Raw genomic sequence first — 24285 nt, 5'->3', positions numbered from 1 at the left:
GTGCCAAAGCACTGTGTTTGCTACAGCAAAGATATCTGTAGGCTGGCAACTTCTATACTCTGACATAAAAAATAAATAAATAAATAAATAAAAAATAAAAATGTCACAGACAAGACTGAATCTTTCTTACATATGTTAAAACATTATTTCATTTAATTTAAAAAATAAGGTCTTAAAAACAACTGGCGTGAAAACGTGGTGTAACCACACAACCATTTCATAGCAAGCTAAACTTAGAGTCCTACTTTAATAATTGATTTTTAAATATTCACCTGATTTTCAGAGCTGACGTGCACTTAAATCAATACCTGAATACACCCTTGTCTAACTTTGACTCCATTGGCAAGGCAAGAGTAGAAGACAAAACAGATGCTTCACTTTAAGGAACACAATGGCTGTAACATATACAGCCAGAGGAAGAGTTCATACTGTACTTTGTGTTTCTTTTCATATAATGCATATTAGAAATACTGTGGCTAAGCTTTCCAGAAACTTCTAGAAAGTATATATAAATACCACCAATAGTTTAATAATAATAAATCCTAATGTATTGTGTATCTTCTGGTATGTACCTCAAGTTAGTGTTAGGCAATTATCATAAGACAAGATTATAATTTCAAAGCTATACTCTAAGGTCGCAGTTCTGAAAAATGTTAGTGAGAAAAACAACCCTGAAATGTCTTGTAAGCACCTGTAAGAAAATAAAATTTTCAAACAGATGGCTCTCAAAAAAAGCCAACCAGTTAGTAAAACAGACCATGAATTAAAACTGTTCCAGTTCTCTAGCAGACTTTGTGTCTTATCCATAAAATCGTGGAAATGTTTAATAAATTGCTATCGTATTGATAATTAAAATTGTATTAATAAATACATTTGTTCCTTTTGGATTAATGATTGCTTGCTTTCCTGTCACAAGATCAGAGATATTCAGAACAAATTAATTCTCAAAGTTGGGGAAAGTAAAATTCTTTATCATTTGCAGACGTTTTTTGGTTAAATTCCTTCATTGTGAATAAGTGACTAAATTAGCTGGCAACAGGGTAAGACAAGAAGTGAAGTGTAAGACCTTGGCATTCACTACAATGTGTGTGGGACAACTGAAGTCGCTAAAACTTGTGCTTAACCTTACAAGTTGCATGGGATAGTATAATCTACTAAGTGGTTTTAAAAATGCCAACTTATTTATATTCTTGAGCATGCTGGAACCAGACTATCATGACAAATATATATATATTTTGGATAAAATTTTTATTTATTTGTGTTTTACATGGCATCCATTCTTATTTCTATTCTAGTCATACAGAAATGTAAGAACTTGTTGGAGAAGGAAATCGAGGAGAATTAGGCAGTGAATTCTAAAATGAAAAAAAAGAAAATTTTATTAACCTAAAGAATTCATTTTTCTTTAATTCATTTGAAAAAAAAGCTATTTAAAATAATATAATAATAAAACAAACAAACAAACAAACAAAACAAATAGACAAAAAACCCTCCCAACCCTTCAAAAAAGCAGTAAGCAGATAGGGAAAAGAAACCAGAGTACATAATGGATTCTAATCAAAGAACAGTGACCATGTAGTATGGGGCTGCTCTATATATGCTGCAATTAAAAAATCTTCTTAAGATCATTTAAGGGAGAGGCAGAAGGTAAGACCAGTGTGCTTAACTAGCTTTAATTTGCTTTCTTCCTCTCATTCTATGAATTTTTGAGCATAGGATTAGAAATGTATAGAGCTTGCAAATTTTTTTTCAGACATTTTGTACAATCTGCTCCATCATACTCTCACAGTCTTTAACAGGGCTGTCTGCTCATGAATTGAAAACACACGAGAACACTAAAAAAAAAAAAAAAATCCAGCACCACCACCAAAAAAGCCTATCTCCTAGAAGGCTTTAGCTTTAGAAACAGTAGAATCAGACAGATAATCAATCCGATAATCTTCTACCACCTGCTTTTATAACGGCTGCTGAAAAAGAATCTGAGACACACAAGGCAAAGAGTTTGAAATTCTGGATTCAGTGAAGCCAGTGCTAAACAGCTGAGGCAGCATGCCATGTACAACACTAAGACTGAAGAAGCATTATATTCAAGTCCCTAGAAATCACATGCAAGCTAAGACTCACAACTTGTCGCTAGCTGTCTGTGTCTACTGGTCATGTATGCCAAGATGAGAGGTAACTAAAAATGTATCAAATCCAAATATCCTCTCATCAGCATCCGGATTAGTTAAATACTGAACAAGGTCAGTATTTGGACTGGGGCATAACACAAGCAAATAAAAATAACTTGGATTTTAAACCGACACCTCAGTTCACCACATTCCTTGCAGACAAAATGGTTCTTTATCATTCTTTTACTTGGGGCCTTCTGTGTTTTGGAGCATCTACTACTTAAAAGTGCCCAAATAGTTATATTAACATTGATATTCAATAATTCTTTGCGAGAACATTGTAATCTTACAAATATTTGCACATCTATCTGAACCTTCCTAGCTTTTTTATAGGTATAAACAACATTAAAAAATGCTCAGGACTATGTAATGTTATTGGATGCTTGCTTCTTAATCACTAAATATTAACTCAGAATGTTTGCATTAAGTTATGAAATCTTCAAAAAAAAAAAAAAAAGAATTTATTTATGCTTTGTAACTGAAGTTTTATTAGATTTAGGCTTGAAGTTAGGCTAGCAAGCTATTGCTTCTGAGACAACAATATCTACCCATTGCTTGTATATAGATGCAATTCATACGGCATTCTCAGTGTCTGCTAGGATTTCCCACTTTTCTCTTTTCCATATTTGTTTTGATCATGTCACAAGGACTGCAGGTGAAAAGCGTGTATCAGTGTATACAGTGAAACTGCAGAGACTACGCATACACTTATACACAATATTGAAATGTAGTAACACTTTTATCCTAATTGCTTCAAGGTTTTACATTTCAATAAAACAATGGGTGCCCCACTCATTTAAACAATTCATAGAACTACAGTCCATTAATTTTATATAATCTTTTTATATGGTAAATTTTCAAATCAATGTGAAGTCTGAGAATACGACATTATTTAGTTTTTAAGAAATAACAAAATTCCAAATGAATGAGCAAACATTTTGATTTGTTTTCATTATTTTATGGAATGAAGTCTTTTAATCACAGATAGCTTGAACAATAAGGTTCTCAGTACTGAATTTCTTAGTGATCAGTAGTCATACTGTAGAAGTAATCCATGAATTTCAAGAAAAAGACTTATTTAAAGTCTTAGATTTCAACAACCCATTAATCAACTGAATTAATTCAGTTCAATACCTGTTCAAAGGTATTTTTTGTCTGTTGTAAGAAGAGTTCTGTGATGGCACTAACTGACAAAACAATGTAGTGCAAGCATAAATGAAAAGTGAACTGGACAGACTACTAGAATTTTTAGTAAACATTTGTAAAGGAGATTTTCCATTTAGTGTTTATGTACTCACACTACTACAGAAGTGACAAAAAAAAAAAAAAGAAGAAAACCACTGAAATTAAAATTACATCGGAAATTTTACTGACAAAAAATTTGTACATTTTGTCCACATTTTTGTGGAAGAAATTGAGGCACACTTAAAACTGCATTTCACTGCATTACTGAATGAGACCTGATAATCTCAGAAACAGCATAAATTCAAAGTATTTTTTTTTCTCTTGATGAATTCATACGACAATGATGTAGCTTGCTTTAACTGGAAGAAGGTAGATAGATTTTTAAAAAGGACCTTAAACATTCTATCATTATTTATACTGAATTTCTAGTGTTGTCAAGAAAAAAGCTAGGCTACGCTTCCTGCTTTCCTAGACATAATTATATCATGATGTCTCTTTTAGTGTGGAAGTCACATCAGATCAAAAGTTCCCTGTATCTACACAAATCGTATGTATCTAGGTCCACGTTAACAATTCTATATCCACTTGATACTCTTTACCTACAAACGATTATTTGCACTGACTTGCTCCAAGATACAAATCACTATAAATGTGAAGTCTACCCTAGTTTTTGAAACACATCATCATCTACCCTAAAGAAACTCACAATTTTTCTTCAACAGAAACCTTGAGATGTGCTAATGTGAACCACATCTGTTATAACTCAAATTTTAGAGAAAAATCACAGCATTAAAGCATTAAATTTTGAAGGAAAAATGTTCAACTAAGTTTTCTACAGGTTGAAATACTATCTGAGAAAAGTTTTTCTGTAAAGAACAAAATAGTTCCTTGCCTAAGAGCATTAGTATGTAGTTCCTTGCCTAAGGGCATTCGTGTGATTCATTTTATAGGAAAAAAAATTAAACTAGCATTAGCGAGGTAGCTTGAAAATAAAAACGACAAGGTACAGAACAAAATTAATAAATCAGTGACAACACTGATATAATAAGTATCTCTCAAGTGCTGCAATGTGTACTTTAAACTTCTAAAAAAGAGAAAATATGTTCATCTTCAACTGCACAATGTATCTTAGCAACCACTTGATTTTTAAGAGTATGCACATCATTTGTCCTTTCCCTCCTGTAATCTCTGGTAGCAGAGCATCTGTGAGATTAGTATCAGTAGGATGTTCAGTAAGGCTTCCCTTTTTCAGCAAGCTTGTGCAAGATAGGAAGGAATTTATTTTTCATCAAGCTTGTGCAAGACAGAAAAGAATTTAAGAATTATGGCAAAGACAATTTTATAGTTTACCAACTTCAAAAACAATCAACAAAACCCCCACCATCAATGCAACTATTAAATGATTCTCATGCCATCCTATCACTGACAAGAATCACTTTTCAAACCTTACACACCTTTTCCAGAAATTACTACATTTGAAGAGATGTTACATATTTTTAGTAGCTTTACTTTGACATTCTTGACTATAAAATATAATGTACATATTAAAAAAAAAAAAAAAAAGAAAAGAAAAACAAAACAAAACAAAAAAACCTTCAAAATATTTGTTGAGTACCCAAAGATTTTGTACAGACTATGTGGGGTGAATAACATCACTAAGAAGATCCTTCAAGAAGAAATGTAAGATTAGTTACAATTCCTATCTTGCAATATGATATAAGCTTTGCTGCTGAAAGGTTTCTGCTGATGTGAATGAAAATAGTGATATATACTTATATATATATTTTTTTCCATTCTTGTTCAACTAAGCAACTCCACACTAAGATGCTCTGCTTTTATGCCGATTAAATCAGTCTCTCAACTACACAAGTAGCTGGTTTCCCAGAACATGTTTACATGTGAATGCACAGCACTTGAAAGGAAAACGTAACTAATGTAAAATTCCACTGTTGGCAGGAAAGAAAGATCCTTTTATTACTATATTAACAACAACAAATTGTCCTTGTTACTCTTGGTGACTCCTGATACTCTAAATAGGTTTTAAATTATATCTGTTCAGCTCCTGTTAAACCACAAAAGCCACTTTTTATTGTTATTTTAAAATACAATACAGGAAACACAAAGAATGAAAGCTGGTAAAAATGGATCCTAATTTCAAATTAAATGACCCAAGCATTTGACCTTGTAGAAAATGAACCAAGAAAATGAGTACTTCAAATGTTACTGCACCTGCTGCTCATCACTGTGGAGGAACTTACTGGAGAAGTTAAGATTGGAGGTAGCCTGTGCTGCAGTGATCATGCCCTAGTAGAAATCATGATCTTGGGGGATAAATAAAATAGTCAGGACTTCAGGAAGGCAAACTTTCATCTGCTTAAGGGACTAGTGTATGGCACCCCCTGGAAAAGTGCCCTACTGAATAAAGGAGCAGAAGACACCTAGCAGACGTTTACAGACATTCTTCTTAGGGCACAAGAGCTTTCAATTCCAACCTGCAAGACACAGGGCAAAGAAGGCAGGAAGACCAGCATGGCTGTCAGGACCTCATCACCACCACCACCAACTTAAAGGAAATGCATAGGCAGTGTAGGACATACACCCTTGTAAGATCATGGAGATATGGCTTGTGAGTATATAGGGATAGAATCAAGAAAGGCAAGGGACTAAAATTAGCTAGGATGTGAAGAATAACAAAGATTTCTATCTACTTAGGTCAGCAAAGGAAGATAAAACATATTGTACCTTATTCTGTCAAGTGAGATAAGGGACTTGCCTACAACTGATGTGAAGGCTGAGATACTCAACAACTTTTTTGCCTCAGTCTTGTTCTGACCATCTCACTTATGTCCTCCCAACTCATGGAATCTCAGGGTAGGGTCTAGGGGAATTAAGTACAACCCACAACAGGAGAAGACCAGGTTCAAAGCCAGCTGAGGAACCTGAAGGTGTGGAAGTCCAAAAGACCCAAGGAGAAGGGATCCTGAACAAATGGTGGATGAAGTTGCTAAGCCACTCTCCATTATATTTGAAAAGTTGAAGCAGTCAGGTGAAGTCGCCAGCAACTTGAAAAGGGGAAACATAACATACATTATTAAAAGTGTAAAAAGGAGGACCCAGAGAACTACAGACCAGTCAGTTTCACCTCCGTGTCCACTGAGATCATGAAGCAGATCCTTCTGGAAAACACGTTAAGGTACACGGAAGACAGGGAGGTGGTTGGCCTGACTAACGTGGTGGCCTTCTACAACAGTGACAGCATTAATGGACAAGGGAAAAGCAACTTACATAATTTACCTTGACTTGCATAAAGCCTTTGATATGGTCCCATTCAACATTCTTGCCTCTAAATTGGAGAGAGATGGATTTGACAGATGGACTATTCCATAGATAAAAAATTAACTGGATGGTCACATCTGAAGAGCTGTGGTCAATGGCTCAGTGTTCAGGAGGAGAGCAATGATGAGTAGTGTTCCTCGGTGGATCATTTAACATCTTAATTGGTGACATGGACAGTAGGATTGAGTGCACCCTCAGCACTCAGTGAGATACCGATGTCAGCATAGGTGACACCAAGCTGAGTGGTGTTGTAAAGGGAAGAGATGCCATCCGGAGTGACCTGGATAGGCTTGAGACATTGGGCCATGCAAATCTCACAAAGTTCAACAAGTCCAAGCACAAGGTACTGCACCTAGGTCAGTGCAAGCCCAAGTATCAGTACAGAGTGTATGATCAATGTGTTGAGAACAGCCCCAAAGAGAAGGATGTGGGAACATTGGTGGATGAAAAAACAGCGTGAGCCAGAAATGTGCACTTGCAGCCCAGAAAACCAACTGTACCCTAGGCTGCATCAAAAGAAGTGTGGCCAGCAGACTGATGGAGGTGGTGATTCTCCTCTATTCCACTTTTGTGAGATCTCCCTGGATTACCGCATTCAGCCCTGGGGTCCTCACCACAAAAAGGACCTAGACCTGTTAAAGTGGAGCCAGAGGAGGGCCACAAAGATGATCAGAGGGCTGGAGCACCTCTCCTGTGAAGACAGGCTGGGAGGGCTGGTGTTGTTTAGCCTAGAGAGGGGAAGGGTCCGAGACGAGGTTATAGTGGCCTTCCAGTACCTAAAGAGGGCCTATGGGAAAGATGGAAGAGGGAGTCTTCATCAGGAAGTGTAGTGGTAGGACAAGGGATAATGGTTTTAAACTAGAAGAGGGTAAATTTAGATTAGATTTAAGGATGAAACTCTTCACTCAGAGGGTAGTGAGGTGCAGGAACAGGTTGCCATGAGAAGCTGTGGATGCCCCAACCCTGGAAGTGTTCAAGGTCAGGTTGGATGAGATTTCAGGTAACCTGATCTAAGTGGGAGATGCCGGTCTGTGGCAGGGAGGTTGGAAAAGGGATGGTCTTTAAGTCCCTTCCAACCCAAACCATTCTGTGACTCTATGATGACTGGCACAATGTATCCTTGCACGTGTTCAAAACTGCCAATACTACATTTTAAGAAGCCTCTGCAATAGTGGCTTATTTTACCAATACCTTCTATAGACGATTTATTTGATAATTTTCCAACAATGTTTATTACATGACTATTCATTCAACACTACAGGCTTGATTCCGGTATTCCTGTCTTGCCTTATGCAGAGTAATTTCATAAATAAAGCCATTTAAATCACTGATATGGCTTGAGGAGTGGTGAGCAAAGAAATCTAACAATCTGTTCTCTTGAGTTTGTAGTAACAATGCGAAGCACCATGTATAAAAACAAAAGTGTACCAATTTGTAAAAGAAAAAATCTTCAGCAAAGAGATCACGTCATTATAGCAAATAAAGGCTATATTTTATCTTTGTAATCTTCTTGATGTAACAACATTCTGCTCACGTACGGTACAGTAAGAGATCAGAATCACATGCTGCCTAGGAGGGTAATAAATGTATCAAGCAACTTACTAATGCATAAGGTTTTCAAGTAACATGCATGCCTTAGTATATTGTTTGTGTTGTCTGCAAATCTACCTGAAGTATTTTTCAAAATATGTTACTTGTGTAAAAATACAAAGCACTATGGATCAGCTTTTTCAGTTGCTAAAATTGACAGCTTTTATCATCAGAAAAAGCTTTAAAAAACGGCATAAATGAGAACTGCTACCCAAATGTCAGGCCCCTGTCTTCTCTATGTCCCATTCTCACCCTTTCCATTGTGCCAGCAAAAAAGTATGTGTCACTACTGCGAACCACATCAAGACTTGATCTGGATATTACTACAGCTCCTTTCAGTGCAAGTGTTGGCTTATGATGGTTTAATCTACAGTGGGAAATGAAAGTCTTCACTAAAACTTAAAAAGATTAAGAACATTTCCACTGGCAAGATAAAGAAACCACACTATGTTTGTAAGTAGTATGTCCCTTCTTGTTCTTTTGGAAATATTTGTCCGCACCCCGAAGTAGTAAAACAAGACATGGAACAGTTCTAGCTCTGAACACGATGCAACTGAAGACTGTACGATAAATTTTTATTCTACAAAAAAAAAAAAAAGCTGTTAGAAATCGATGGTATAACACATATGTACAGTAGCCAATTTATTAATGCTTGAAAGATATTAACAAAGATGAATTCATTAAATAATACATTGTTTTATATCACTACCAAATGATTTATTTAACCTTTCTCACCAAGTAATTTACCTACACCATGATACTACAAGTAATTTAGCATACTTCAGGTCCCCATTTAGAAAACAGACTAACTTTTTGTTAAAAAAAAAAACAAAAAACAAAAAAAACCAACAAACATTTAACATTACATCTGAAAATAAAAGCTACTGCCAATATGTGTTTGATTCTGGGTATTTACATGGTTTATGACTGAAGTATTTTCAGTCTGCATGTATTAAAACAAAATAAAGAAAATCCCTTATATTCAGAAAGTACCCTTACAACTAGTTTTGTGTTTTTGGACTTCCAGAACCATATCTACCCAACCAGAATACTAGTAGTAGGTTGTGCAGCTCCAAACAGCTTGAGCCACAAAGCCTGCGCATGAAGGTACTTTTTACCTTAAATACTGTTCATCTCAACTCCTGGGACACATTCTGGTAATAAACGCATGAGCAAGGTCTTTTACAAAGCAATAATTCTTTAATGCACACCACACTACATCCTAATGACTAGTACTTGCACAGTAGATAAAGAATCATTCACGTCCACTTTCAAAGGGCTACCTTCCTTAAACTGACAGTTTATTTCCTATCCAGAATAGAAGTCCCTATTATTGAAAAAACTGAACCATGACACAGCATGAAAAAAATAACCCACATCCCGGAGGAAGAGGGCAACAAACACATGCATAACTTGAGTCTACTTTCAAAGGCGTGCTTATGCTTTACACTCATGTGACATTCTCATACTTTTGTCCCTTTGGGAGAGCAGGAAGGGAAATTAAAACTTGCATGTTTACTCTTTATCAGGAAAGATCAAAACTCTAATCTGTGCTAAAAAGTGTTTCTTCTTTCAAGGGCCATTCATGTAACAGAATCTAATCCTTGATCCTATTATGCAAGACAAAAACAACTTTCTCAAAACTGAGTGAAATGCTTTCAGACAAAGTCTTAACAAATGTTATTTTGAAAGAAGTTGGTGGAACTCACTTGAGTAGAATAAATTGAAAATCTTACATGACCAAATCATCCACCACCAACTTAAATGACACAAGCAGCAAAGTATATGAAACAAGAGAGAATAGTGCTACTAATTTACCAAGGCAGCCAATTCATCTCGCCAATTTAACAAGAGGTTCTACTTCAGTATTAAGCCACCAAAGCACAAAGTCCCCCTTATTTCTGTTAAAAAACATGTAGGTTTTTTTAGACCAATGACAGCTTTTTACTTTTCGTGCAACACTTCTGGACTTTGAGTCACTAAAAACAAATAACCACAAAGTACTTAAACACTACCACTACCTATCCAGAATATATCCAGAATACTAAATATGTTACAAAATAAGACAATGCAAATATTTAAGTTTTGGCTTCATGTGTATCTGCATTTTAAAAAAGAAAGCTAAAATCCTACTGTATATTCTTACAGTGTATCATGTTCCACCTTCTATAAGTAGTAAGAACTTCATACAGCAATTAGCATAAGAAGGTAAATAAAAGCATGACAGTATTGCAGTGAAATAAGGTTATCTTACTACCTAAAGAAGGTGAAAGGCAAATTTTTATAACCTAATTTCATTTCAATTTTATTGAACTGTCTACAATATTCTGTGAGTGTGTGCACATACACAGACACGCACAGAAAGAGTGGTATCTACAAACAGTTTACACAAATATTTACATACATATGTCATATACATAAACTAATGACTGCATGATTTTCAATGTAAAAACCATATGCTTCTTTCTTGCACATTACAGCTGTTGCATTGGTCTTACAAAAGTAATATAAACCTTTTGCAACAACTAACTAAGCACATATCATAGCTGATTCCAAGTTTTTATAGCTTGCAGGATTTAAAAAAATACAATACCTAGAACACTGTTATCAAACAAATATGCTTTATTGGCATCTAAAAACAAAATGCACCCAACATTAAAATGTACTTTTTCATTTTTTTTAAACCCACTGCAGTACGAGGAACAAGTCACAAACACTTACTTTAGAGAAAACAGAGACTATAGTGTAGATTTTACAAAACCACTTTTAATCTCTGTGTTATGCTCCTTAAGTAACATGGGCCATTTCTTTTTTTCTGCCGAATTGTAGGAACATAAAATATCACAGCTTTGTCTATACTTTAAAATTCTGCAGCAGCCTAAAAACACGGACAAGATACACCAGCACCTGTTTTCAAGTATAACAATTTCGATAGCCAACCTAAGGGTAGTATCTAAAAAAATTCCATTGTCTTCCATAGGAAGTCTTTGTTTGACAAGCTGTTATTTTATCTTTGTGAAATTAAAAGCAAGTGGGGGCAAGTTTATGTTTTACCAGAGAAATAAAAAAAAATGTTTACCTACCATGTTCAAATTAAGAACAGTGTTCTATACAAGTCAGTTGTACAGTTATTTAAGCGAAAGATGAACATGAACATCAGATTAACTTAATTCTGGCAGACAAAAGTGAACTACTAAGGTCCAGTCAGCCATTTATCTATTACAGAGAGATGACAACTTTACAAAAGGTATCTTTTACCTACTGAGTGATGATTATGTCCCCTCAGTTTCTGTGCTTTCTACCACTGGTTCACTTTCTATATCAGCTTCTGTGTCACTCTTCTCTTTGTTTATTTCGACTGAAGAGGTCAGTTTTTCATAAAGTTCTGGTTCGTCCTGCACCTGTGCAGTTGGTGGCTGACTTTCTGTCTCTGTATTTTCACCGTTTACCTGGGGCATATTATCAGCTTTGCGTTGGGGAGCAGCCCCATCAAAATATTCAAAAACCCGTGGATGTGGAGGGGGGATCCAGTTGTTTGACATTCTGTCTCTTCCAAACCTGTTCCCGTTAATTTCTCTGCAAAAGTTAAAATCTCTGTCATCCCTATCCCTCTGTCTTTCCCAGGGTCTTCTGCGGTCATCAAAATCTCTGTGAGCATCTGGTTCAAATCCTCTATTCCAATTGGGACCACTTCTACTATCAAATCTATAGTTTACATGCCGAAATCTCTCTCTGTCTTCATGGAAGCCTTTAGGGCCACCATAAATAGGGAAGGCATGATGCTCTCTTTCATCATAATCTCCTCTCTGTCCCCAGTGCTTGTCTGAATTGAAAGCAAAATGCTCTCTTCGGCCAATATTATCTATACCTGGTCTTCCAAAATTTTCTCTCATGTCTATATGTGGTCTTGCAAAATGTTCTCTTCCATCTACTGGAGGCCTTCCTACACCCTCTCTTGGATCAATTGGTGGTCGTCCAACAGGATCTCTGACATCCACTGGGGATGGTCTATTAAGATTATCTCGATTTTCTACTGGAGGAAAACGATAATCTCTGTCTCCTTCCTGCTGTATGTTATCCCCTCCAAGTGGTAGTCTTTTCTCTGGATTAGAAATGCTATCAATATTTTGTCTTCCTGGTGCTCCAAAAGGTCTTTCTGTTTGATTAAAAAGATCTCCTGGAGGAAAAGGACCTCGAGGTGGTGGGTGAAGAGCTGGATCAAGGATTGCTGGAGGAGGAATACTACGCTGTGGTGGCACTCCTGGCTGCATTAATGGAAACCTTGGTCCAGGTGAGTGGGGCATCAGGCCTGGACGGATATCTATGAGAGGCATTCCTGGCATCCTTTGATTACTTATGTTTAAATGAGGCATATTTTGAACACCAGCTGGATGCTGCATTGCCAGAAGTCCAGAACTGCTTGAAATATTTGGTGGTGGCACTCCCATAAGTCCAGAACTACTCGAAACATTGGGTGGTGGCATTATGAGAAGACCAGAGTTGTTTGAGACACTCGGTGGCTGCACTCCTGCCAGAACTCCTGAGCTGCTTGAGACATTGGGTGGCTGCATTCCTGGTAGAAGGCCAGGGCTACTTGAGATGCTGGGTGGATGCACTCCAGCTAGAAGCCCTGAGCTACTTGAGACATTTGGTGGTTGCACTCCAGCCATAAGTCCAGAGCTACTTGAGACACTAGTTGGCGGAACTCCTCCTGCAAGGGAAGAGCTACTGGAGACAGTGGGTAGCTGCACTCCTCCTGCAAGACCAGAACTGCTTGAAACAGTTGGTGGTTGCACTCCTCCTACAAGTCCAGAGGTGCTTGAGACAATGGGTGGCTGTACTCCTCCTGCAAGTCCAGAGCTACTTGAGACACTAGGTGGCTGGCCTTCTCCAGTAAGCCCAGAACTGCTTGAAACACTGGGTGGCTGCACTCCTCCAACAAGTCCAGAGCTACTTGAGACATCACTTTGCACTAAAAAGCAGCAACAAGAAGAACAGTTAACAGAAAATGCCAATGCATCACATGGCATTCAAAACAAAATGCAGCTTAATACATTATTCAATTAACACAGAGTTAATCTCTGCAGTGTCTCATTTTCTGTAATGAACGTAGATCACTTTAATCATGTTGGTGATAGACATTAAGCCATGGAAATGAACATCTCTAAGTAGTAAAGAACGCACAGCAGCTTAAAATTGACAAACTCCACAACCATCACCCCATTTATGCAAGAGAAGTATTAAAATCTTTGATACAGTTTATACCTTCTGTATTCTACCCCCTCCTTCTTCTTTCCATTGCCACTTACATAGAAAGAACACACTTTCTAAAGGCTCAGCTTTATTTCTCGAGTCTACAAAGAAGAGATTCCTGAGCATGAGCTGCTAAAAATCAATGATGAGGTGATGACAGAGGTGATTTCCATCACTCCTCCAGTCTATAACTTCCTACTCTATTAATTAATGCAATAGACAAGGATCTGCAAAAAAAACCAAAACCTCACAGGCATTTTGATATTTATTGTATGTAAAAACATCAGACAATAAACATATTTCTTACCAGCTCTATTGTTTTCACTGGAAGAAATCTGAAGGTCTGTAAGATGTGATCCCTTTTCATCTGATTCTGGTTTGCTGATTGGCAGAGGATTAAAAACACTTCCAGCAGACAACGTTGGAGTAGCTAGGTTGCTTGTAACTGTGCCAACTGGTAAAACGAGGCTACTAAAAGGAACATCCTTCATCGTCTCTTGTGTAATTGGTAATGGAGGCTGTACTAGAGCTGCAGGGAAATAACAGAAGTGTATCAGAGTAATCATATTTTCAGCCTTTAAGTTTAGCTTGGCAGATGTCAAGATGAAAAATCAAAATAAGTGAAATTACTTCAATTACCATGGGAATAATGATGGTTTTGATAACAATTTTTTTATCCTCAATCACCACTCTAACATTTACTTTTTTTTTGTAGAGGCCACAAACTGCAAACAACTTAAGCAATCGTTACTCTTTAACAGAGCCTTTTAAATGTTAAATTGATAACAGTTAAAAGGCTAAGCAAAAATAAATTATTATAAATTATTCAGCTATTAACTCTAGATAGCCTAAATTACAAATATATGTTATAGCCAAGTTCTAGTATTAAACTATGTATGCAAATAACAAATAATTCATTTGTCGTGATTTTTTTCAGTTACTCCACAGTAACTACCATTTTTCAGTCAACTTGAAAAGCTCTGTAAAATTTTCTCTCAATACCTGCTTAAAACAGCTGTGCAATAACCTATATGTTACTATTGTCCATTAGACAGGATTAACATGCTTTTGTTTGAATGAAAAGTAGTATATCAAACAATTAAGCTTTTAATAACATATGACAGCCACTAGAATAACCAAACTTACGTGTTGGAACAACCGGTGGGACAACAGGAGGTGGGACAACAGGAGGTGGGACAACAGGAGGTACTGGGGGAGGCATAAAACCTATATGGAAAAATGACAAATCATTAGAAAGAGAAATACAATTTTTCATTAAAACACTGTTTACTTTATTTATCCTGAGAAGGTGCATCACTGAAAACTAGCAAACAACAAATGTATGCAAAGGGATGACAGTGGTTGCTGTTTTCAAAAATAATTCATTCTTACAGTAAAAGACCTGCATGTGAATCTTTACTTTTGTCAGCAATATCCAAGGAAGAAAATTAAAATTTTCAAAATTTTACAAAGAAAGGAGATAAATCTTAAGATTTTTTTCATTTTGATTTTTACCCAAAGACTCAAATAAATCACCAACAACAAAAAATCAGCTTTAATTAATATTCTCCACAAAAAAAAAAAAAAAGAATAATATTAAGTTAGGCATAAGAAATTTCATATTGGGCTGAAATTAGAGATCCAAAGGTCAGCTAAAGCAGTAACAAGAAGGTGATGGAAACAAAGCAAAATACACATAGACAGCAACATGGGCTGAATATACTTATTACATTCTCAAATTTTACGAACTTACCTGGAGGTGGCTGTGAAGGGTTGAAACTTGCTCGCAAGAAGGGTGGAGGAGGAATTGCGCTATAACCAGGAGGAGGGACAGACATTGTGACAGGAAACGCAGGTGGAACTAAGCTAACAGCAGGCACAGCTGGAGCTACTGGAATCTTTTTTTCATGGAAAGAAAAGAAACAAGCAACTTCAATACTTAAGAGTATTCAGTGGCATTACAATTTTATCCACTGACTTGACTGCAATTTATGTTAAACATCAAATGTACTGAAGTCTTCGAACATACATTCTGAACACCCTGAAATATTAGATTGCATTCTAGAATAGTACGTGCACTACAGACAAGTAACGACACTGGAAAAAATCCTATGCTATCTTTTCTTTATTCTGAAAGGAACAGAAAATAAATACATGGTTAACCATTATATTAACTGAAGAATTAAAATTTAGGTAGAGTAGCAAGGGGAATACAGAAAGGGAAAGACAGAAAAAGAGGGAAAATGTAGACAGTGTGGCAATTTGAGAGCACATAAACAGTGACTCCTTTCTTATTAGAAATATTTGCATATTTTAGAACAGTATTAGAACACTGAGAGTTTAGTGTATGTGATTACCAGGCTAATAATCCCAATGAAATCCTGGAAATTTAGTATTTTTTAAGCTTCTCTTTGAGCTATGTGTTTTGCTACAGTGCAGCAGAATTACAATTAACAAGCAGCAGAAAAACATCAGTATATATACACATATGTATATATGTGTGTGTGTATTTAAATGTATACAGATCACAGTGTATGCAAGCAGAAAGATGAAATAAAAAAAAGATAATTTTTGTGAAAGTAAAAAGAATTCAAGCTCAAACTTCAATGCAAGGAAATGCAAAAACATTAGCTTTTGTAGTAATCTTATATCAACTCAAATACAGGAAACATCTATACATGTCAAGAGAGAGAAAAAATGATAATACAATTTTTTGTGTTAAGCACCTGCTTCTCATTTTACAATTTCATATGGTCATAATAAAAAGGATTTAAGGAGTTTGACAAAAGGCACTTCAATTTATACTTGATAAACATGCAGCATGTAGTATAATAAAGGAGAATTACACTGTATTCTTCCAGTCTTCTACAATACCTTAATAGCTGTTAATAAAAATAATCTGTTTTAGCAGATGAAAGAAAATAGAGCAGAGATTTAAAGACTCTCATGAATTACTGTGTATATCAGAACTGCAACAACCTACTACTTTGAATAATCGACTCTTTTAAATACAAGATTGTTCCCACAAAATCCTGCCTAAAACTAATGGGAAAATAATTAACCTCATAGTCAAACCTCATATGAGGAAAAGTAGACAGGCAGAGAAGAAATTTAACATTTAAGCCTTTATTTGAGATGGTACTCAAGTTTGAGATATACTGTGCATAAAATTAAGGATTTTGCTCAGCCAGGGCAACTGATTCTTTTCTAGAATAAAGAGAAACACATACGAACATGGGGTTTTAAGTATTTTTGTTTTAAGTACTTTAATTTAGCATTAAAGTTGATCTGTACTGAATAAAAACTTACCCCTCCGGTTGTGCAGAATTTCTGCAAACTCTAACTTTAATACAAACCTGCAGCATAGTGACTGGCTGTGTGTAAGCTTCTGTCTGTGTTGTGATAACTGTGCTCTTATCAACTGTAGTAGTCTGCGTAGTTTGAGTAGTTTCTTTAGAAGGTTCTGAGTTCCTGGCTGTTTCCCATTCTTAACAAACAAACAAAAAAAAAAAAAAAAAAAAAGGTGTGTTTTTAATATAAGGAGATAACTAATCTGCTTGTTGTTGTTGTTTTCATACCAAAATGTCCTTTTCCATATTAATCTGTAATTTTTAATCTGGTATCTATTTAGACAAATTAGCCCCAAGTTTACTGTGAAAACAGCAAATACAATTATTTACATATTATTATACATTTTAAAGAATGTAAAATATCTCTAATCACATGATATACAATATTTAATTGTGCCAGTATACAAACTGAAGTTTTAAAACTTGCCAAGTTTTTTCTACATTTTGTTAGTAATTTGTAATATAAAGTATGTTCTAGTTTTCTAAAAATTGCTGTTGTCAACATATCTATAGTATCATTTGTATGCTGTAAAATGACAGACCCTCACATGGAAAAAAAAACACACCAAAACACAATTCCTTCCTTCTACTACCTCCTCAAACTCACTCCCAACAATACCAGGAAAAAAAAAGGTTTAATTTTCAAGTATAAAATAGTGACTGTGTTTCAGTAATGTTGCATGTTTTAATTCTTCTGTCATTTACATTAAATTTTTATTCAAAGCATTTTGAATGCATTTTTACCTGAAAAATTATTGTCTCTATTTTAAAACTGTCTTAATCTACTGCTTATTTTAGTGCTGTCTCATCATTTTGGTGCTAGATCCATTTCAAGAAACTACAGTACCCATGAATCTTTTACAAACCTAACAAACCTCTCAGTTAGCTGGGTTTCAATATATGGTCTAACACTACTTGCTTTCTCACCTCTTTGACTTTAATGGAGGAAATACCTTAAGGTTCGGCTAAGCTGTGGCTGTTTAGACAAGTTCCAACTGTAACTTAAGTTTTATACCTGAATCAGAAATCACTATAAGGTATTTCACAATCACTACCAAAACATAATTTTTATACAAATTACATACTTGGAAATGAGTACACAGCAAATTCAGAACTGTTTTTAAAAATGTTAACCGTTATTATCTTGTTTAAATTCAACCACTGACAAATGGTCATGATAACTAATTAATTACTCATCTACAAAGACAATCTAGATTTCAGTGACATTTATACGGACATATTAGAAGAAGTCCAGAGGAGGGCACAAAGATAATCGATGGACTGGAGCACCTGTCCTGTGAAAACAGGATGAGGGAGTTGAGGTTGCTCAGCCTGAAGAACAGAAGGCTCCAGGGAGACCTCATTGCGGCCTTCCAGTACCCAACAGGGGCCTATGGAAAAGACTGGGGAGGGACTCTTTGTCAGGTGATAGGACAAGGATTAATGGCTTTAAACTAAAAAGTATAGGTTTAGATTAGTTATTAGGAACCCAAACCACTCTCTGATTCTGTATTGCAAACACATAGCTAGTAATATTAATGTAAATCAAAGAAGAGTGTTTATTACCTAAAACAATAAACTTTCTGAATATTTACAATTACCAGGAAATAAACACATTTTCTAACTATGGGAATCACTGTTCATGTCCATACCTGTATTTACTGTCTCCTGGTCAATCATTCCACCTTCAGCAAATCCCTCCAAATCATCCAATTTTACTTTCTCCCAAGGAATATACGAAACTCCCAGATCCACATCCCAGAATTGCTTGTACTCTGTTTTCACACCTTTATTCAAAGCCCAGGCAATCTGAAAATACAACCAAAACAGATAACCTCATCAAATCGTATTATTTGGCAACTGGTAAGACATTTACTTGGCCTCTGCAACAACAGGCATGTGGAAAATTATTTACATCAGAAGGCTCATATTTATTCATATTTATTCAACATTAATGCTAACATATGTATATGGAGGAAATTAAGAATACAGTAATACAAGGACTTATGGTAAAGCATCAAAGTAGAAAAAACACAGCATCTAATCACATACTTTAATACTAGCAGTTTTAATAGTAAGAGATCCACATGGTGAGGTACAGGACTTCAGTTGTTTACAGTACTCTTATCACTAGAATATATAGAAAATGCTTTCCTAATATTTCCTAAGTATCAAGTCAAAATTTCACGTTACTATCTTCTATATTACCTGTTAAAACCTGTGTTTTACAGAGAGGAAAGAATACAATATACACCTTATTGATTCATTATTCTTCAGCATACTGGTTATTTGAATGAATAGCTGTTAATTGACATATCACCATTTTAAAACTGTACCATATTTGAAGTGGATCGCATCCTCAGATTAAGATTAATTTACCTTAATAATTTTAGATCCAATTTTATAGGACCCAGAACTAAGTTTCTGAAGAGCACGATATGCATCTTGTCTATGAACCATGCAGACGTAAGCACAACCTCTTGGGGGAATCATCTACGGAAGAAAAAAAAAATCAATGGCCTTGAAAAGCAGGAAAACCAGTGCTTCAGTTTACATGTCTACATGAAGTGAATACTAATGCTAAAAAAAGAAAAAAAGAAAAGACTCACACTGTAAATAACCATCACTGTAATAATTAATAATTCTGAGCATCAGCAAAACCTAAGAGTGAAATTGGCAGGGTACATCAGTTATAACATTTTCAAGAGGCAACAGCAAGCTGAAGAATGGGTGCTAAAAACGTCACAAGAGATTCAAACAATATGTAGCAGGCAAGAACTGCAAGCTATTTTATGGTAACTTCAGAAAAGCAGGTCACTGCCTCTTATTAAGTTTCAAATTCACTGTGAGCTGAGCAACAACCTTTTGCAGAGGCAAAACCTAATGATTAAAAGTGTCCTGCATTTTTGGAGGGTAGAGTCCTCATTCTTGAAGTTTCATTTCCACTAGCTTTAATGTTTAATTTAGGAAGTAAAAGTATGATGTGACTTACAATCTGAAAATTTTCAACCCACATATGACAACTACTTAATTTAGTTTTAGTCAGAAGTAATAAAATACCAATGTGCTTTTATGTTGTTTTGTGAGTACATGGTAACAAAGAACAATAATACTTAAGAAGGTCAATTTTAATGCAGATGTTACAAAAATGTTTAAGATTATAATATATTGGATAAATATAGGATGTTTAGATAGGATAGATATTTCCAAATATATAGGATAACTAGCTATATTATCCTAGTTACATAAAGCAATGTGGACACCATGTCCAGCGGTGTCCATTACTGTAAGGAAAAATAATCTCTACCCCTATGCCACCTCACAGAAATGAGAAAAAAGCATAACCGCATCAGTTAAGACCTGGGTTTAAAAAAATGCTTAAATTGTTCCACTATAGTTATTGCCAGGGAAAATCTATTTTACCATGAAGTGTACTGTGTTTAGTGTTTCAAACCCAGTACATAGAAACCACCAACAAGCAAATATTATAACCACAGTTTTTAAACAGTGATAAAAAATAGTCTCCTAAATAAAGCTTATGATGCTAAAAGGAACCCAGAAGCATTAAGTCTGTTTAAGTTTAAAATCTTTGAAAGTGGATGATAACATGCTCACTTACATTAATAGATTCTATCTGTCCAAATTCTTCAAACAAGTTAGTCAAATCTTGCTGCGTAGCCTTCTTGTCTACTTGACCTACCCAAAGAGTAGTACTGCAAACTGTCAAGAGAAACATTCACATCATATTAAGTACTAAAATGTTTGCTTATGAAATAACTTATAGCATGGATATAATAGGCACAGAAATCATGGATCAAAAGCAAGAAGAGTAAATCTATAACTTTTTATATAGAGATTAAGTAAACTACCAGAAATTTTAAAACATTAAAATGATGAAAAACTAAAATACTATCAGTTATTAGCTATGGTAAACTGTAATAGCAGTTTTCCATAGAACTATGCCTGTAGGATTAATAGATTTTCAACTGACAGTAGTAAACAGTAAAACTAAGAATGACTAGCCTTTAGGTTTCTCTTAGACAAAACTTAATCCTCACTTATTTTGACATGTCCTGAAAGTAATTTTATTTCTCATGTTAAGGTCTAGGAAACAATTCTTCAGAACTCAGCAAGTGATAAAAGCGGCTGCATATCTTGAGTCGCTTAACAGAAATGAAGTGTTTGTCAGGTACATTTTTTCTCTCTCAAATTTCCACACCTCAGTTGTGCTCCTTAATATCTCCTTTCTACATGAGCTGGGTTATGTCATAGGACCTCAGGTACAGCTGGTGTTCTCCAGGTTTGCATCCCTATCTTCCAGCTCCCATCCACTCTGATTATACATGTAGTTCCCTGCTTTGTGGACTGCTGGGAAAAATCTTCATCATAAAACTGATTTGCTACTCTTAATGTGAAAAGCCAGAGAAGAAAAAAAAAATACATCTAAACTGCAGTGAAGTCCTGAGTTTAAAGTCACCTTGGAATGATGTAAAATATTAGAGACCAGAGCACCCTTTCTTTTAGAAAAATGATTTCTGAACTGCTTATCTTATCACACAAATGATAGAGTTTTAAAAACACAAGACCAATGCAAAACTACATCAGAGACTGTTCATAAACCATCTAAGTCAAGTTAAATTCAGGAACACAGGTTTGTTACAAAAATAAATTAAGTGCAATGTATGCATCCCATGAATCTAAGGTCCCGAAAACAGCAGCAATGGGATATACTGCTACTGTATCAAAATATTTTTTGATTTAAGCAGCTTGATTTAAGCAACTGTGTGGAGGAAGTTGTTCTTCCTGCTATCCTCTTTTTAGTGCAAATTCTCTGTGCAGAGCAGCACACTGCAGTACCTGAAATTCAGTTGGCTTTTGGATACTCTTTTTAAGATATAACCATTATGGCCTTTATTCTGATGGTAAAATATTTATGTTTCATATTTCCACCTGTTTTGGTTCTATGTGCTTGTGAAAAACTGTTTAAAAAGCACTTTAACATTACTGGATTCTATTTAAAGTATCCAGCAAGCTGTCCAAAGTGTGCATCACATACTTAAATCTCTTATTGGTGTAACAATTTTCAGATCAAGTACTGCTCATTTTAAAATGAACCATAAAAGAGTATATTTTAACTTAGGGACAAGCTCTTACTACTCTTTGTTCAGAACTAAAGGCATCAATGTAACAGAAAGAATAAAACTATCAGTGGAACAGTATGATACTTACTTTCCTCTAAGATGAGATGATGTATCTGCATAAGTTGTAAGAAACACCAGAACTCAAACTTACAAAAAATAATTTGTTTACTGTTTTTGTAACAGTACTTCAGATGAATACTGTTCTTTCAATAAAATATAAGGCCTTTTCCCTTTTAATGCTACATTATTAAAATACAAAGTATCTGCTACTTACCGCTTAGTGTTTTTGACCGTATAGGAGGCAATCCTTTCTTCTGACGTTCTTTTTCCCTTTCTCTAGCCCTTCTCTCACTGGAATATGATCGAGATGACTTTCTCTTCCTTTCTCTTGATCTTGAGCGTGAACGTTTTCTATGTTTACGCTTACGAGAACCAGATCGTGATCTAGACCTTCGTTTTCTTGGTGATCTACAAAATACTTAATTTCAGTATGCTGAGGTTTAAAAATAGTTTTTTAGTTTTCTTTTAACTACAGGCTTTAAAGCTTCATATACATATTTCATTTATATTTACTCAAACTGCCATTAGTGTGAGGAATAGGATATATACCCTGGGCTTTAAACAACAACAACAAAAATAACAACAAACCAAGCCAAAACAAAAAACACACTTGCCAAAACAAAACAAACAACACTCAAAGAGTTCCACATCAGTATCTATTTTTCTGACACCAAAAACCTGTCCAACTGATTAGTGTTAACTGGATATTTTTGTTACTTCAGCAGGTCTTACAAACTTTAACTTAGTCCATAGATATGCAAAACAAGGTTCTATACAGAAAATCTTCATCTAGTGCACAAATACTAAATGAACACTTTCTGTTCATTACCAAAACTACTTCGACAACCTTGGAAAATACAAAACAGAATGACAATCACAAATAGCAACTCTGTTCCAAAAAAAAACTTGATTTTCTTAATACAAGTTCATTACAACACCTTGAACGAGATCTTGAACGAGATCTTGATCTTGAACGAACAGTTGATTTCTTTTCTTCTTGTTCAAAAATCTCTTCTTCAGCAACGTCCTGTACTTCATCTATATCCATGTCCTACGGTCAGACATAGAAGTCCATAAACATTTAATATATATACTCACAATATATGAGTATATGAAAGTATGCATTGATTTTGCTCATTTGCAATCAACTTAATACGTGTTTCCTTCTGTAATTACATTGAAAATAGTTTTACCTGTTGCTGAATATCCATTGAATCATCTACATTTGTTTCTGCTTCTAAAAACTGTTGTTGACTGCTCCCTTGTGATGGTGATGCAGAATGCTCTGAACCAAAATTTCCTTCTTGATTTTCCTCATTAGGGCTTGCCTAAATAACAAATAATTATAGATCATAAAAGGCCTCATAATTCAAATTGTAAACTATGTCAAAATTTAGATTAGATGAAACAATTGTTCAACTATTTCTGAAAAAAAAGTTTCTCTTATTTTCACACTTTCCTTTAATATAGAACAATTATCTAACTGAGAAAACAAGCTGAACTAGATGTCACACCATTCCAATTCCTTTTTTGTCATCTGCAATAAGTAACATCCCTGACTATATAAAAATAATGCTATCTATTTGCTGAATCAAAAGAAAGAAAGTACACTATTTGTTGCTTAATTTAGTTAGCTTAAAAATAAAACTCACAGGTTAAAACAATAGTGAAGGCAGCCTTTATGTACAGTGACACTGAAACATTCTATTTTGTTATTAATACAATGAAAATATTTGTAATACCAATTCAACTAGTTAAAACATTTACATTTAGATCCAAACTTTCTTAAAGCATGTGATTCAAGACAGTAAGTACTACAAGATAAAGGAGGGTGTTGCGTCATTTATGTGAGCATGTCAGTTACAAGAGTTCTAACCAGACAGTTTGAAAAACACCAAAATTAAATTCATAATTTTAAAATGTAAAATATTGAATGTGTTGTTGAATTACTATCCCACTGCCCCGAAAATCCATAATGGCCGGTACACTATTTGAAATCACAGATTTGGAATTAGTATCTGTATGATATGAAAGACATGCAAGAAATACAGAAAACGTAATGAAAATATTCAGAAATGCAATCTGGACAATTCAGATAAATAACATAAGCCAATATAAACATATTTCAGTGATTCTCATTACATTTTCACTTCGACAAATGTTAGGTATTCTATCTGCTAGGAGAATGCCATATATGGC

General features: G+C 35.1%; 1 protein-coding gene across 6 annotated transcripts in view; it reads right to left on the bottom strand.

The window, feature by feature from the left end:
- Positions 1-24285, bottom strand: part of SCAF8 (SR-related CTD associated factor 8) — a 184087-nt gene that overhangs the window by 119213 nt on the left and 40589 nt on the right. For 3 of the 6 annotated variants that reach the window (XM_084515841.1, XM_084515845.1, XM_084515844.1), the window contains 11 exons: positions 23280-23414; positions 23025-23137; positions 22301-22494; positions 20505-20605; positions 19265-19378; positions 18538-18694; positions 16892-17022; positions 15289-15433; positions 14682-14762; positions 13843-14064; positions 10887-13254 (listed from right to left, as the gene is read on the bottom strand). In XM_084515841.1, the coding sequence (XP_084371967.1) occupies positions 11555-13254; positions 13843-14064; positions 14682-14762; positions 15289-15433; positions 16892-17022; positions 18538-18694; positions 19265-19378; positions 20505-20605; positions 22301-22494; positions 23025-23137; positions 23280-23414 (3093 nt within the window). In that variant the 3' untranslated portion in view covers positions 10887-11554. Of the gene's footprint in view, positions 1-1233; positions 1356-10886; positions 13255-13842; positions 14065-14681; positions 14763-15288; positions 15434-16891; positions 17023-18537; positions 18695-19264; positions 19379-20504; positions 20606-22300; positions 22495-23024; positions 23138-23279; positions 23415-24285 lie in introns of those variants that run through there. The other 3 variants (XR_014691969.1, XM_084515842.1, XM_084515843.1) reach the window with 2 other exon arrangements.

This window comes from Aythya ferina (assembly GCF_964211825.1).
Source record: "Aythya ferina genome assembly, chromosome: 3".
NCBI lineage: Eukaryota > Metazoa > Chordata > Aves > Anseriformes > Anatidae > Aythya > Aythya ferina.
The sequence above is the reverse complement of the archived record's forward strand: the minus strand, read 5'-3'. Positions and strand labels throughout refer to the sequence as shown.